Here is a 14259-nt window from a genome sequence, read left to right as displayed (position 1 = left end):
TGGATAGGTATGCAGGGGGACTCCCGTGCAGCCTCAGCTAGGAGGGCTTCTTTCTTCAGGGAATGGAAGGATTCTCCTTTCTTCTCTGAATCTACTACAGGGTTGAGATGGCACTTTCAGCCTCAGCCTTGGTTTCTTTCCACCTCACTCTGAGGGGGTTTTTTATTATCCTCATGACTTCATGATGTATTCCGCTTTGAGCTTGCTCTCGCGGGTTTTTGTTCTTACTTAATAGAAGTCTTTTTCATGGAAAAAAAAAAAATCATGAGACTCACAAAAGGACTACAGTGCGTCTAGGTGTCTCTAAAGCCCCTCTGCTGAGGAAGACAAGAGAGCCACGTCATCTGCATAGAGCAAAATCTGGATCAGCATGCCCGCAAGAGAGCAACCTACACCCCCCTGTGTCTGCATCACTGTCTCAAGCTCGTCAATGTAGAGGCCAAACAAGGTAGGCGACAAAGGACACCCTTGTTTGACCCCGATGGTACTCATGATCTCGTCTGTCCACCCGGATCCTACTCGAACTCTGCCAGAAACTCTCTCGTAAAGTGCCATGACAGCCCAAATGATCTCCTGGTCATAACCCAAGTCCTGTAGGCGCCGTATGAGGCGAGCTCTCGGGACCGTGTCAAATGCCGAAAATCCACAAAGCAACAATAAACCCTCTGCTTCCGTGACCTCCCCTCCTCGATGATACATCTGAGCGTCAAAATAAGGTTCATGGTTCCATGATCACGCCGGAATCCGGCCTGTCCTGCTGCTCTGAGTCCTCGACACTCTACAAGTCTGCTAACCTCGGAGTCAAGTACTGATGCATAAATCTTGGACATGACATGTCCAATCATAATGGTCCTGTAGTTCTCCAGGCTCATGGGATCCCCTGCCTTGTGGATGGGTGAGATAGTGTTAATGGTCCAAGTGTGTGGAAATCCCAAACAAACCGCTTCATTAAAAAGCTTTGCTAAGATCGGGGCTAGGAGGTTAATCCCATATGCACTGAACTCAGTGCATAGTTCCTCATGATCCTTCGCTCGGCCATTATGAAGTTTCATTACAGCATCCTTTACCCCTCCTCTAGTGAAGAGGGTGCAGGATGTGGGACAAGGCATGTGTGAGAGGCTAGGGACTGGCTGATTTGGGATGTCATAAAGTGTGCGTGCATAATCAAAACAAATCTGGGTGTTAGTGAGTGGCGGAGGGAACCATCCTTCTAGAAATCTCCGCCAGAAGTCCTTAGAGTTGTTACTAAACAAAATGTTCAGTAGCTCCTCCTCGTTTCGACAAATGAAGTCTAGGTTCTTCCTCCGTACCAGTCTATGATATTCATGTAGCGTATCTGGTGCGCTTGGAAGACTGTTTTTGGTTTCGAATCTGAGTTGACGACGTAAGGCCTTACACTCATCATCGTACCAACTATTACAAGGTACGGTTCCAGGGGGTGGTGGGCGGGTGGAGCGGGTGGTGTGGGGAAAAGCGTGAATGGCAGCCTCGTGTAGTGAGCGGGTGACAAGGGAGATAGTGTCTCGCAGCTTGTTGACTCAGACGGGGTATTACAGTCAGATCCTGATGTTGTCATGTGTGTAGCTTCAGATTTTTTTGCATCCCTTCTTACTACAGATCCGGGCACACAGGCCATAGATGATGCCAGAGAGGTTATTTGGCAGTGTATCCCTGTATTGGTGAAGGATGAGATGTATGTTTCTTTTGATGTACCTTTCACCAATGCAGAATTCAAGACTGCATTACTTGCCCTTCACAAGGGAAAGTGCCTAGGTTCAGATGGACTTACCCCTTCTTTTTTAATTACTTTTAGGGAGCAGATTGGTGATCACATTACATCAGCACTGTAGGGCATGTGGGACTCTGGTGAGATGCCTGACTCACTTATAGATGGTCTCATTCATCTCATCCCAAAGGGGGGTAATAGGAATCTAGTGTCACAATGGAGACCCATCACTCTATTGGGCACTTTTTACAAGATCTTGGCGAAAGCCATCAGTCTACGGCTACAGGTTTTTCTTCCAGATTTGATTCATGACACACAGACAGGGTTTGTGCATGGCAGAAGTATTTTCGATAATATTTTCTCATTTTGGGAGGCCTCAGAATGGGGGCCATGCAGAGCCACCAGAGGTTGGCCATTCTACTCTTGGACTTTGAGAAAGCTTACGACAGAGTAGACTGGGATTTTTTAGAGGGTACTCTATTTCGCTTTGGTTTTTCAGATGCATAGATTAGAGGAGTATCCTCTCTCTACATATCAGCCCATAGCCAGGTGCTTATTGGGAGGGTAAGAGGGGACAGATTTCAGATCGGTAGATCAGTCCGCCAAGTATGTCCTCTTGCCCCTTTCCTTTTTCTGTTTGTGGTGGAAGCTATGAGTATCTACCTTAGATCTCAAGCTGATATTTATAGGCTGACGCTTCTTCTCCGCCGGGAAGAAGAGCTCCTGGATAGTGAGTTGGCAAATGACACGGCTGTTTTTTTGGATGCCTCCCCCAGGACACTCACTTCCTTCCGGACAGCCTTGGATTTATTTTGCACAGCTGCAAGTGCACACATTAATTGGCATAAATCCAATGGTTTTTGGATTTGTAATGATGACACCCCAGATTGGGGTAATGATATTGGTTTCACTTGGGTACAGAAGGGTGTCTCCGTCAGATATTTGGGCTGCCAGGTTGGGGTGGGCATCTCTCCTTCACAACAGTTTGCTCCGGTGTTGGAGAGCATTAGAAAAAAGCTCCTTTTCCGCAGCTCAGCCAAACTTGACTTGGCATCCAGAGTGGTGGTGGTTAACCAGGTTCTTCTAGCCACAGTATGGTTTGTATGCTCTTGTTGGTGCTACTCTAGGGATTGTATCACTCAGCTCAAGAGGCCCGTACGAAACTTTTTATGGAGTGGTCTAGATGGCACAACTAATGTTACAGCCATGGTGGCTTGGGAGACCTTGATTCTTCCTACAAGAGAAGGGGGTTTGAATATCATTGACCCAGATCTACAGTGCAGAGCCTTACTCTACAAGGTCATTGTGAGAGGACTTATGCCAAGGCAAGAGCCTTGGAAGGACTTTTTTATCAGATGCATACAGTCTCGCACACCCACTTCAAGAGGTGATTGGATACACAGTACCAGATGGGTTTTCACCACAGCCCACCTCAGATCTCCTTCTTCCCCTCTTATGGTTGCTATCCTGAAAGCATGGGCCAGCTTCAGGAGTACTCTTCGCAGGATTCCCCCGTCCACCCGTGAAGAGATTGAAAGGCAGCCTATCATGTGGAACAACAGTATTTTGGATGAGCATGGCAGACCACTTGGAGCTTCTCTTTACATGCAATGGCCCAAATGGGAGAGGGACCCTGCATCTACTGTGGGAGCATGGAAAGCCTTCAAGAGGCTTCCTGCAGACCGATAGGCCCAGGTGGTTCATAATCTCAGAGGGAGTGCAGGGAGAGTTCAACAGATTGATGCAGCCTTGCCCTTGGATTGGGTAGACACAGATGACATGCCTATTACTTGTTCCACCTAGATGGGGGCATTTTCCAGATCAGGCATTCCTTTGCAGGTGATTGCTTTACGTAACACACATGAGGATGCCCTAGTCTTTGATGTTTCTTCGGGGGGCAGGCTGTCCAAGTCCACAGACGATATATTGTTGGAGGTACCGTTTTAGCCAGTCAGGATAGTGGGCTTCATGGAGCATGGCTCTCTTTCACAGTGGTACTTAGATCCTAACCCGCTACTCATTGCCCTGGGCTCATGGAGGCTGTGGCTCTATGGAGACGTCCCAATTAAGTTTTTGCAGTGGGACCCTGGGGAATGGGAGTGGATAGATGAAGGACACCGAGAGAAGGGCATCCCCTTCTTTTGTTACACGGTCAGTAATGCCAGGAAATTCCAGCTCAGCTGTAGGGGTTGGAGGCCCACCAGAGCTCCTCATTGGGAGAATTATCAGATTTCTGCAGACTTGCAGAAAATTTTTTGGCAAAGGCTCTAGAAATTCCACCGGAATAGAAAAATCACTCTCTTCTTTTGGCTTTCTATTCATGGTGGGATAGTAGTGAACCATTGGAGATCCAGGTTCGGGGCTGACCCTACTTGCCCTCGTTGCCTTTCTGCTTCGGAGATAGTACAGCATTGCCTTTGGGATTGCAGACAGGCGAGAATCGTATGGAAGGGGATTGCAAGTCTTTTCAGCACTTTTGTTCGCCTCCCCTTCTATATGACCTGGGGATCAGTGGCTTGGCTCACTCTTTTAGGGCCCCAAGTTTTCTTCTAGAGACATGACTCGTCTTGGGCTCTACACATCCGACAACACCTTGTGGAGTCGTGCTCTTTAGAGGATGTTCCGGCCACTCTCTTCAGGGCTGCTCATTCCTCGGTTGACTCTCCATGGGAGATTTTAGCTAGCATTGCAGCATGGCACATTTGGAGAGCCAGATGCACTGAGGCTATGGAGGGTTCTCAGGTTCACCCTTCTCACATCTTGGCCAATACTTGGACAGATACGATACACACTCTGATGGCCATATGGGTGACCATGCAGGGATCCTCTCGAGCAGCCTCCTCCAAGAGAGTTACTTTTCTCAGGGATTGGAGAGACTCTCCTGTCCTTGTTGAGACTTCTACAGGGTTGAGTTGGCATTTTCAGCCTCAGCCTTGGTTTCTTTCTACCTCATTCTTCTGAGGTGTTTTTTATTACATGCTTAGCATGTTGTATTTCTGCACAGAGCTTGCTCTAGCGAGTTTCGTTCTTACTTAATAGAGGTCTCTTTTTTGCCCCCCAAAAAAAAAAAAATCCCTGCTGAAACTATCATCATTAATCAATAATCTTAAAAATTGATTTTTAGCATGATGTTGTGTGCCTAAAGCATGTTCTAGAGTCCCGTAAATTTCCTCATGATCAATATGAAAAAACCTTCGACAAACAAAGGCTAGCTCAATACAAAAACCAAAAGCAGGCCATGGGTCAGGATGACACTCCTAATGTATCTCATGAAGCCCAACTAGTGTAAGAAGTGATGCATGAAGGATTTGAAGACACTCAAAATAATTAAGAGGAGCCTACTCCTACGGTTGGCATCACTGTCGAGGTTGATGATAAAGGTGATCCTGTCAAGGAATATGCTAAGAAGCCTATCTTTTTCCGAGGCCATATGTCAGATGCTGCAGATGTGGAAACTGGCTTGCACGCACTTCGGGTAGGTTGTTTTATTCCAAAAGTGCATTATGCAGCTCATGCTTTTTTTTTTTTTTGGGGCAAAAAAGAGACTTCTATTAAGTAAGAAAGAAACTCGCTAGAGCAAGCTCTGTGCAGAAATACAACATGCTAAGCATGTAATTAAAAACTCCTCAGAAAAATGAGGTAGAAAGAAACCAAGGCTGAGGCTAAAAATGCCAACTCAACCTTGTAGAAGTCTCAGCAAAGAAGGGAGAGTCTCTCCAATCCCTGAGAAAAGTAACTCTCCTGGAGGAGGCTGTTCGAGACCCACACCAAAATCTTGCTCTGATAATGTGAACAATGTGGCAATGGGTAGTGCATTTTACAAGCTTAAAATGGGTCTTTTTGCAGGTGCTTGTTTTAAATGCAGGAAATTTGGCCACATGGCTTCCAAATGTCTCCTGGCATTGCATAAGATCCCCCCTGAAGCTATGCCTGCTCCTATATAGAGCAAGGATGTTCCTGGGACTTCAGCTTTTTAAGTCTCACCCAGGGATGAACAGCTAGGCAGAGAAAGGCCTAGTAAAAAGAGATCTATTTGAGAGGTATTAAAAAGTAAATATAGAGAGGAACACAGCTTGTAAACCAGCTGAGATTAAAGCACAAAGAAAGTTGTTAAAAAATCATTAAAGGAAAGCAGAAATTCACAGCAAAGACAAGTTCGAAAAGAAGGTCGAGTGACAAAAAGAGGCTTATGCAGAGTCAGAAATAAAGGGAAAATTGGTGAGGAAAGGGAGACGTATCCATAGACGAAATAAAGAGAGGTGAAGAGGCGATGAAGAACCACACAAATAAGGACTATTTGCAGGAGAAACGAAGGGTAGCACACTAGTATAAGGGATGCACAGATTCAAGAGAGAAATGCGCACAACACTCATGCACACAACCCAACCCACACACCCCGTGGACAGCAACTACAAACAGGCCTGGAGCAGTGGCCAAAAGGGCAAAAATGAGCCACGAATTGAAAGCCACAAACTGAAGGATAGCCAGAAACTCGACACACAATGACAACCAAAGCTTCGACCAGCCTGCACACAGCAAAAGGGAGGTCCCCAAAAGGGTTGCAACCTGAGCTCTGTGGGAAGCGCACGTAGGCCAAGGAACTGGCTGGATTGTTGGCAAACCTTGAACCGGGGCTAGGGAAGTAGCTGTATGCACTTGTCATTATATTACCAAAAAACCTTCCCAAAGAAAGGGACTAATAACTACAAACATCAGAAGACATCATCATATGACAAGAAGGCATGATAATCTATGTCCCACACATGCAGACAATCATAAAACGATTGTCGTAAAGATGCACAAAAGAACTGATATTTAGCTAGAGAGAAATCACCAAAGACCCGATGATTGCGGCCCTTCCATAGGGTTAATACCCAATAATGACCCAATAAAAAAGAAGACCATATCCCTTCCTCATAGGATGAAAAACAAACAGCCACAAGTTCCTGCCAAAAGAAGCATTGGGGAAACAAGCCTAAATCCGTTGCTATAGCAAGAACAAGAAATCACGTGACTTTGGGCAATGCCTAAATAGGAGGCATAGACTCCCGCATAGACACGCATCGTCGACAAGTGGCAGGAGCAATATGACGATGGGCTAAAATCTGTCCAAAAAGAAGAACCCCAAGCATAAACCAACTTTTGCCAAAGAGGGAGTTTGGAAGTCCGAATATGATGCAATATTTTGCACCACCACTAAGAGGTGCATGTTATAAACCAGAGGCAATTGGCATGATGAGAAAGCCATGGAGGAGGCAACAAAACCTTATACAAAGATGCAACCATGATATCAGCTAATGGTGGCGCACGGCAAAGACAATCATCCGATTGAAGAACCCAATCTTTGAGGCAGTCAAGGATCTCAAGATGAGATACTGGCTGAAAATCATGGAGCATCTGTGACAACAAATGCTACATAGGCCTTTAATGCTGCCCAAAAGCATACTTTCTGGCAGGAGGAAAAAAGATGACCATACTAGCTGCATCAAGCACATCATCCACATGGCAAATACCTTTAGACCAAAGAAAATGAGGGCGGTGAGGTTCCTATAAGACCAAAGGAGGCATGAATGCTTGTGACCAATGCAGACTCTCAGCACACAAGGAGTTACCTTCAAGAGTGTCCTTGCCATTCCATTTAAGATAGGAGAGTATTTGCTTCCAATCAGCAATCAAACGAGAGACAAAAGGGCATCCCTTTATGTTGCGTTAAATGTGACCTAGAAGAAAGTCCCATTGAATGGGCTGCAAGTGTACACACACACACACTTTTTTTTTTGGTGTGAAATCCATAGAGCCTTATATGGCAAAAAGCAATTCCCTGAGAGGAAACATGCAATTACAAAGCCAGAAAATATCAAGGTAGGACATATACATAGGATAATCTATCTGACGAGCATGCAAGCAATCAAAGAAAGATTGCCGTAGCAACATTTGGAAAAAGTGAAACTTGGATAGTCACAAACACTTTTTTTTTTTGTCCAAAAGTCACAAACTTTTTTTTTTTTGGGTGAAAACTTTGAATGCTTTATATTACAGAGGTGATGATGGGTGCCGTGTGTGTATATCAAAGCAAGTATCTCTTGGGGCTTTTATTCATGCAATTTATTCGTGGTGCTCAAAAAGTGTGGGTGTGCTATGCATGACTAGAGGGGCCCAGGGATTCAATTCTCAGGGAGCCAATGGGAGCAAGTCTCGTTCCCGGATTGAGTCGCAGATGCGCGCCTGCATCATAGCGTAGCCCAAGGCCCAGCAACAGATCCCAGGCTTCACAGCACCACCTGGTGGTATGGGACACCAGGCTGGTTAGGATCTGGTTGGGAGTTCATGCCAGTAGCTCATCTCATGGCTCGGAGGGGAGATGTCCTGATTCGGGATCACATTCCATAGATGTCATGGTTGGGTGGTGAGCAGCTTGCTCAGATTCCTCACGTTTGGTGTGTTCTTGTGTTTGCTTGCAGATCAGAGGTTTCAGGAGTGTTGGGGTCATGTCAACTTAGACCAAGGCTTTAATGCCCACACAACAACCTTAGTGCCCACTAATGCATGCCATAAGCACTTCGCATCTAATTGCCCCTCCGACTAACTACATATAACGAAATAATCCTAACACCATGGATTTACAAGACACTCACCACATAAAATGCTCATACTTTCATGCACATATGACTCCAGACAACTATGAAGAGCACCTGTCATCCCGCAATAAAACACCGTCACCCATTGGATACCATGCTCTACTCGAAAGCTGCTTACACAAGTTGAACATCACACATGTACATGTGTACAAGACGAGTTTGGGGTTTCCAAAAATCTTCACACATCGTCTTGGGTATGGATGCTTGACTAGTGGCCGCACCCTCCGGTTTTTCTCATCGTATCTCGTTCTTTTAGTCTCACAGACCCTTCGATCATTCGAAGACTTTAATAAACTCTCTCCCTTTGTTTATTTCTATCTTTCTTGCTTGGACCCCTAAGTTTGTGCTTCCAACTGGTCGTTTTCTGCACTTTTATTATGCTTGGAGTCATTCCCTTAAGTGTCATGCATTATAAGCCATCTTCAATGCCACTTGATTTAGGGACTTGTAGGGATTGGTGTTGAATTCTCATGGATGCAGCTATTACTTGTCTTGAATTAAGGATCTTTTGAACCTAAAGAGATTACTTGATTTTTAAGATGGTAGGCCATTTGTAGACTGTGACATGGTTTTAACAAGAGGGATCCTACTAGCCACACAAACCCTACATTTCTTGTATTATGAAAAACCTTACATCAAGGGCATCTGTCTATACTAAATTGCTCTACTATATGTTTAAAAAAATGTATTAGTCCTTCACCAAAGAATTGCAAAAGGATTAGACAAATTATAATTGATAACCTTTCATAAAATAAGTAACAACTCTCTCTACCAGTTCGCTCAACTCAAGCTCGCATATGCCAAAAAGATCTTATTAGAATCAACATATTAAAGGTTTAAAGAGAGAAGCTAAGTATGCACACCTTGCAATGGAGGCAATTTTGAGTGTTGATGTGTAACTTGATTTCTCCATCCTTACTTGTAACATACCTGATGAGAGAGAACAAGTAATTGAGTTGCTAAAATGAGATCTCTCTCTCTCTCTCTCTCTCTCTCTCTCTCTCTCCCTCTATCACCCGATCAGAAAACCAGCGGGGAAAAACACAGGAAATACAGCATAGTTTGGACCAAAGGGTAGAAAGTAGAGGATGGGAATGCCAAAGCATGTCTATCCACTATCAAAGAGGCACGTAAGCTACAAGATGCTGAAATTGAATGCTTACAAAAGAAATTGGAAGAATACAAGAAGGATGAGTTTTCAAACCTACGTGCTCAAAGGAATGACGACATGAAGGGATGGCAAGAAGAAATGCATGCAAAATGGGCAAAACAAATTAATAAAATGCAGATGGATATGATGCGAGATATGGATGTGAAAAACAGTCTTCTTACATCCAAGATTGAGAGCCTGGAAGCTCAAGTGATTAGTCTCCAAGATGAGAATGTAAAACTCAAGGCAAATACACACGGAGATGAAGGGGAGCTTCAGCCATCCCTACACGAGGAGCTGAACATCATTAGGGAACAAATGAAGCAGCTCAAGGGGGCAAAGGGAAATTCTGAAGAAGGATGCAAGATCATAGATGAGCTGAAATCTAAGAATGAAAAACTCAGTAAAGACTTGGCATTTTTGCAAGACACTATGAAGGGTAAGCATGCTGAATGCACCCAGAAGATCAAGAGAGGAGAGGCTGCAATCTTGGAATGGAGAGATTCAAGAAAGGTACTGCTGTCCCCAAGAAAGAGATCATTTCAGATGCTCTAGAGGAGGATAAAAGGACAAACAGTAGAGCCCTTAATGTTTTAGTCCGAGGTCTCACAGTAGAAGGTACTCCTATGGCAGATGCAAAAGCCTTGTTCACCAAAATGGGTGTGAACCTGACATGTGAGACAGCTTGGAGAGTTGGCAAGCCCAATGCACCCACAAGGCTACTTGTGATGAAGCTCTAAACAGCCATGGATAGGAAGACCCCCTCATGAGCACGAGGGTGACATTGAAAGGAACCCGGATCTACCTGGATGATGACCTCACCTTCCTACAACGGGAACATCAGAGGGAAGGTATGGTACACGTCATGGCGGCGAGAGAAGCAGGGAAATGGGCTGCATACAGGGATGGTAGGGTGATCATCCGAGAGAGAGGAGATCAGGACCAGGGGGAGAAGGAGAAAAGCAAGAGAAAGAAGAGGGTGAATTATGACGGTGTCGGACCAATGGGACACAAAGTGGACTGAGAATTGCAGTGTGCATGTTGGAGATATCATAGCCAAAGAGTGTGTTGGTGTGAAGTGTTGGTGTGTAGTACTAGGTGATCTAGTACTAGTTTATGTGTGTGAGTCTTGTGTGAGTGCCACGTGTCATCATGAGACTTATCCCATATGCACTAGGTGCTAGAGAGTGTGTGAGTAGCCTACATAAGGCTTGTACTTCACTTGTCTTGTCATACTTGATGAATGAATGAGAGCCTTTTCATTATGTCTTCATTTGTGCATCATTTCCTCACACCCTAACCCTCTCTCTCTCTCTCTCTCTCTCTCTCTCTCTCTCTCTCTCCCTCTCTCTCGCGGCCTTCATTCACGAGGGGGTCCGACACAGAGAGCACTTACTCAAGCGACGGGGCTTGGCCACATCATCAGACACCTCTCAGAGCAGGATCACAGAGTTCTTCCCATTGAGTGACATTGATCGTCCAGTCTCTAGCCGCAGACATGACAGAGACCCCGACCCAACGATCGCAGCACGACACATGAGACATCGAGGGGACGAACAGATCACTCTGGGGGACCTCCCGTCATTGTTTAGACCCGCGATACGTCCCACGGGAGTCACAGTGGCTATGGTCTTGTGTCAAGCCTCGTCTAGGAGACCGAGATGCACAGCACCCCTTCACGGGCACCAACGTCCCATCACCGGCTATGCACTGGCCAGGGCGACATGACATACGGAGGATTCCGCTCCGCTCCAGTCCTTTTCTTTTCATTGTTACATCCATATGTATTTGATTATGTATGATCAGACTTAGGATTCAGCATGGGTGATGATGCTCGTTTCAATAGCTTCACCCTTTCTGTGATTTGTATCAGGTTTTCTTTCAGTCTCATAGACCCATCGGTCTTCCGAAGACTCTAATAAAATTTCTTTCTTTCTTTCTTTCTCCACCATGTTTCCATAGTTGCCACATCACCCTTGCCCTAACCCTAATTCGTCATCCTTGCCCTAACCCTAATTCTGCTTCAGTCCTTCTTCTTGCAACCTGTGGCCGCCTCAGCCCTGCTCCATTTTACCTCCTCCATAACTACTCCACCTCCGCTCTCTGTCCTTGCAGCCAGCCGCCTTCATTCAAGCCCTCTTGGAACTGTAGCTAGGCCTTTGGCTCCCTCTTTGCTTGCTAGTCAGGACTTCCTGCAAGAGGCGCCTGCACGTGTGACTGCTCAAGGACGTTTGTTTTTTTTTTTTGCAAAAAAGAGACTTCTATTAAGTAAGAAAGAAACTCGCTAGAGCAAGCTCTGAGCCGAAATACAACATCATGAAATCATGAGGATAAATAAAACCCCCTCAAAGTGAGGTGGTAAACAACCAAGGCTGAGGCTGAAAGTGCTCAAGGACGTTTTGGAGCTCTCCATTGCCGAAATCAGGGTTTCTGAGCTGCTGCTGCATAGCCACCTTCAATGGTGCATTTTTGGAGGTTTTCAATGCCAAGAACAAGCTTTTATTACTGCTGCTGTGTAATTGGTCACCTGACAACACTCTCTGTAGCATTTCGAGTCATTTGAAGGCCTTTTCGAGCAGTCTCTTGGCTTCCAGCACATCCACTACAGCTGATTTTCAGACTAGTGTCCTGCTACAGCATTTGGAACTGTTCCAAAGAGACTCCTTGCACATTGGTGACCAGCCTTTGCACTTCGGGGTGCCCTAGTGAGCCGCTTTGCAGCTTTCGGACCTGCTGCAGCAATTCAAGCAGTTCCTACGACGACAAGAGCTCCATTTCTGGTTCAGTTCTGCATTTTGGAGCATATTCTTGCTGTGTTTTGATTAGGGATTGTATTTGGAGCACCTACAGCCACCTATATCTGCCCACTTGCACACATGGAGGCTGCTATTGTGTTTTGGCGTCCTAGATCAGCCGCCATACTTCACATCTACTGGACCTGAGGAGCAAGCTCTATCTGCTATATTACATGATCTATCCCTCTCTGAGGTGATAGATGATGACCAATGATGCTGTGTGTTTGTCTTGAGTCAAATAAAGGTTCTCAACCTAGTTGTCCCTCTAAATTGAATGTCTTTGGAGTCAATAAGAGGTCCTCTGCCCTGGGTTGCCCCCCCAAAATGAATGTATTGTCTTTTACTTTGGTTGATGGTATTGACCACGGTATTAACCACCTAGTTCAAAGTAAGGGGGGATGACGAGTGATGGTTTGCCCTTGCCGGTCGCGAGTTGACTGAGAAGTCACTATCACACAAGAGGTGTTGGATAGTTGGCCTTGCTCTTTGCAGTATTGCGGTGGAGGGGGAATTCTTCTACTCCTTGCATGTTGGGTCTCACACTCTTTGCTCTGAAGGGGGGTGTTGGAGATATCATAGCCAAAGAGTGTGTTGGTGTGAAGTGTTGGTGTGTAGTACTAGGTGATCCAATACTAGTTTATGTGTGTGAGTCTTGTGTGAGTGCCACGTAACATCATGGGACTTATCCCATATGCACTAGGTGCTAGAGTGTGTGTGAGTAGCCTACATAAGGCTTGTACTTCACTTGTCTTGTCATACTTGATGAATGAATGAGAGCCTTTTCATTACGTCTTCATTTGTGCATCATTTCCTTACACCCTAACCTTTTCTCTCTCTCTCTCTCTCTCTCTCTCTCTCCCCACTATGTTTCTAAGATTGCAATGGCAGACTCTGGTCTAGTCCGGGTGGTTTCTCGAATACCTACACTGACAAAGACATGGTCTTCTATACTGAAATACATAAGAGCCCCGAGAGAGGATTGCCCACTGTGACAGGATATACATGGGAGTCATCTCATAGGAAGGAGAGACACTGGTGTGTGGGGCTCTCATCTATTTCAGTATAGAAGACCATGTCTTTGTTAGTGTATGTATTCGAGAAACCACCCGGATTAGACCAGAGTGTGCCATTGCAATGTTAGAAACCAATGTCTCTCCTCTGACACGAGGAGAGACACTAGTATGCGGGGCTCGAGGGGAGTGGCTATCCTCTTTAGATCACACATGAGACCTCTCATATGAGTGGCACGACGGAGAGAGGAGCATGCGCGACACATGTGGATACGAGTCCAGCTACCAGAAGCACGACTGATTCTCAGGAACTATCGCACTCTCATGATTGGCCACATGCTGGCAAAGATCTACAGATCGTTTCTGGAGAGGGAGATCAACAGCCACACAGAGGCACATGGGCAGCGTGCTCTAGGGCAAGCAGATTTCCGGAGACAGCACTCCACACTAGCCCACATCTTCACCCTGAGGACCATCATTGAGGAGGCGAGGTCGAGATGCCAGAAAGTCTACGCTTGTTTTGTAGACTTTCGGAAGGCCTTCGACACTGTCCCGCAATCCCGCATGATCAGGAGACTATAGGATATGTAGATTTTAGAGGTTTTGATTTGGGGGGTAGTAAGCCTATGCGAGTCCTTTAGAGGGGGAGTTCGTGTCCCAGGAGGCCTGCGTACTGTGTCTGGTGTGTTCGGGAGGTGACACCTGGTTTCAAGTCGGAGTTGTGGGCGATAAGCCTTGCACTCCGCATCGTACCAATTGTTGTAGGGTACAGAACCAAGAGGTGGTGGTCTAGGGGGACGAGCATTTTCTGAGCGAAATCTTCCGAGCCTCCGAGTGAAGGAAAAAAAAAGCTTCCAACTATGCATAAATATGGCAAAAATCGATCAGAAGAAAACATAGTTTCACTTAGAAATATGCAAAGTATTATAGCAATGCCTAT

The 14259-nt window shown here is 45.7% G+C and overlaps 1 protein-coding gene across 1 annotated transcript in view; it reads right to left on the bottom strand.

Annotated features, from left to right (window-relative positions):
* The window catches only part of ETFQO (electron-transfer flavoprotein:ubiquinone oxidoreductase), a 186400-nt gene that overhangs the window by 28566 nt on the left and 143575 nt on the right, over positions 1 to 14259 (bottom strand). The window contains exon 17 of the mRNA XM_087390501.1: positions 9228 to 9294. Coding sequence (XP_087246627.1) covers positions 9228 to 9294 — 67 coding nt within the window. The remainder of the gene's footprint in view (positions 1 to 9227; positions 9295 to 14259) is intronic.

Source organism: Dipteris shenzhenensis, chromosome 19 (assembly GCF_047967505.1).
Source record: "Dipteris shenzhenensis isolate YYH24624 ecotype China chromosome 19, Dip_SZ_1.0, whole genome shotgun sequence".
Classification (NCBI taxonomy): Eukaryota; Viridiplantae; Streptophyta; class Polypodiopsida; order Gleicheniales; family Dipteridaceae; genus Dipteris; species Dipteris shenzhenensis.
Note: the sequence above shows the minus strand (reverse complement) of the source record. Positions and strands in the feature narration are given on the sequence as shown.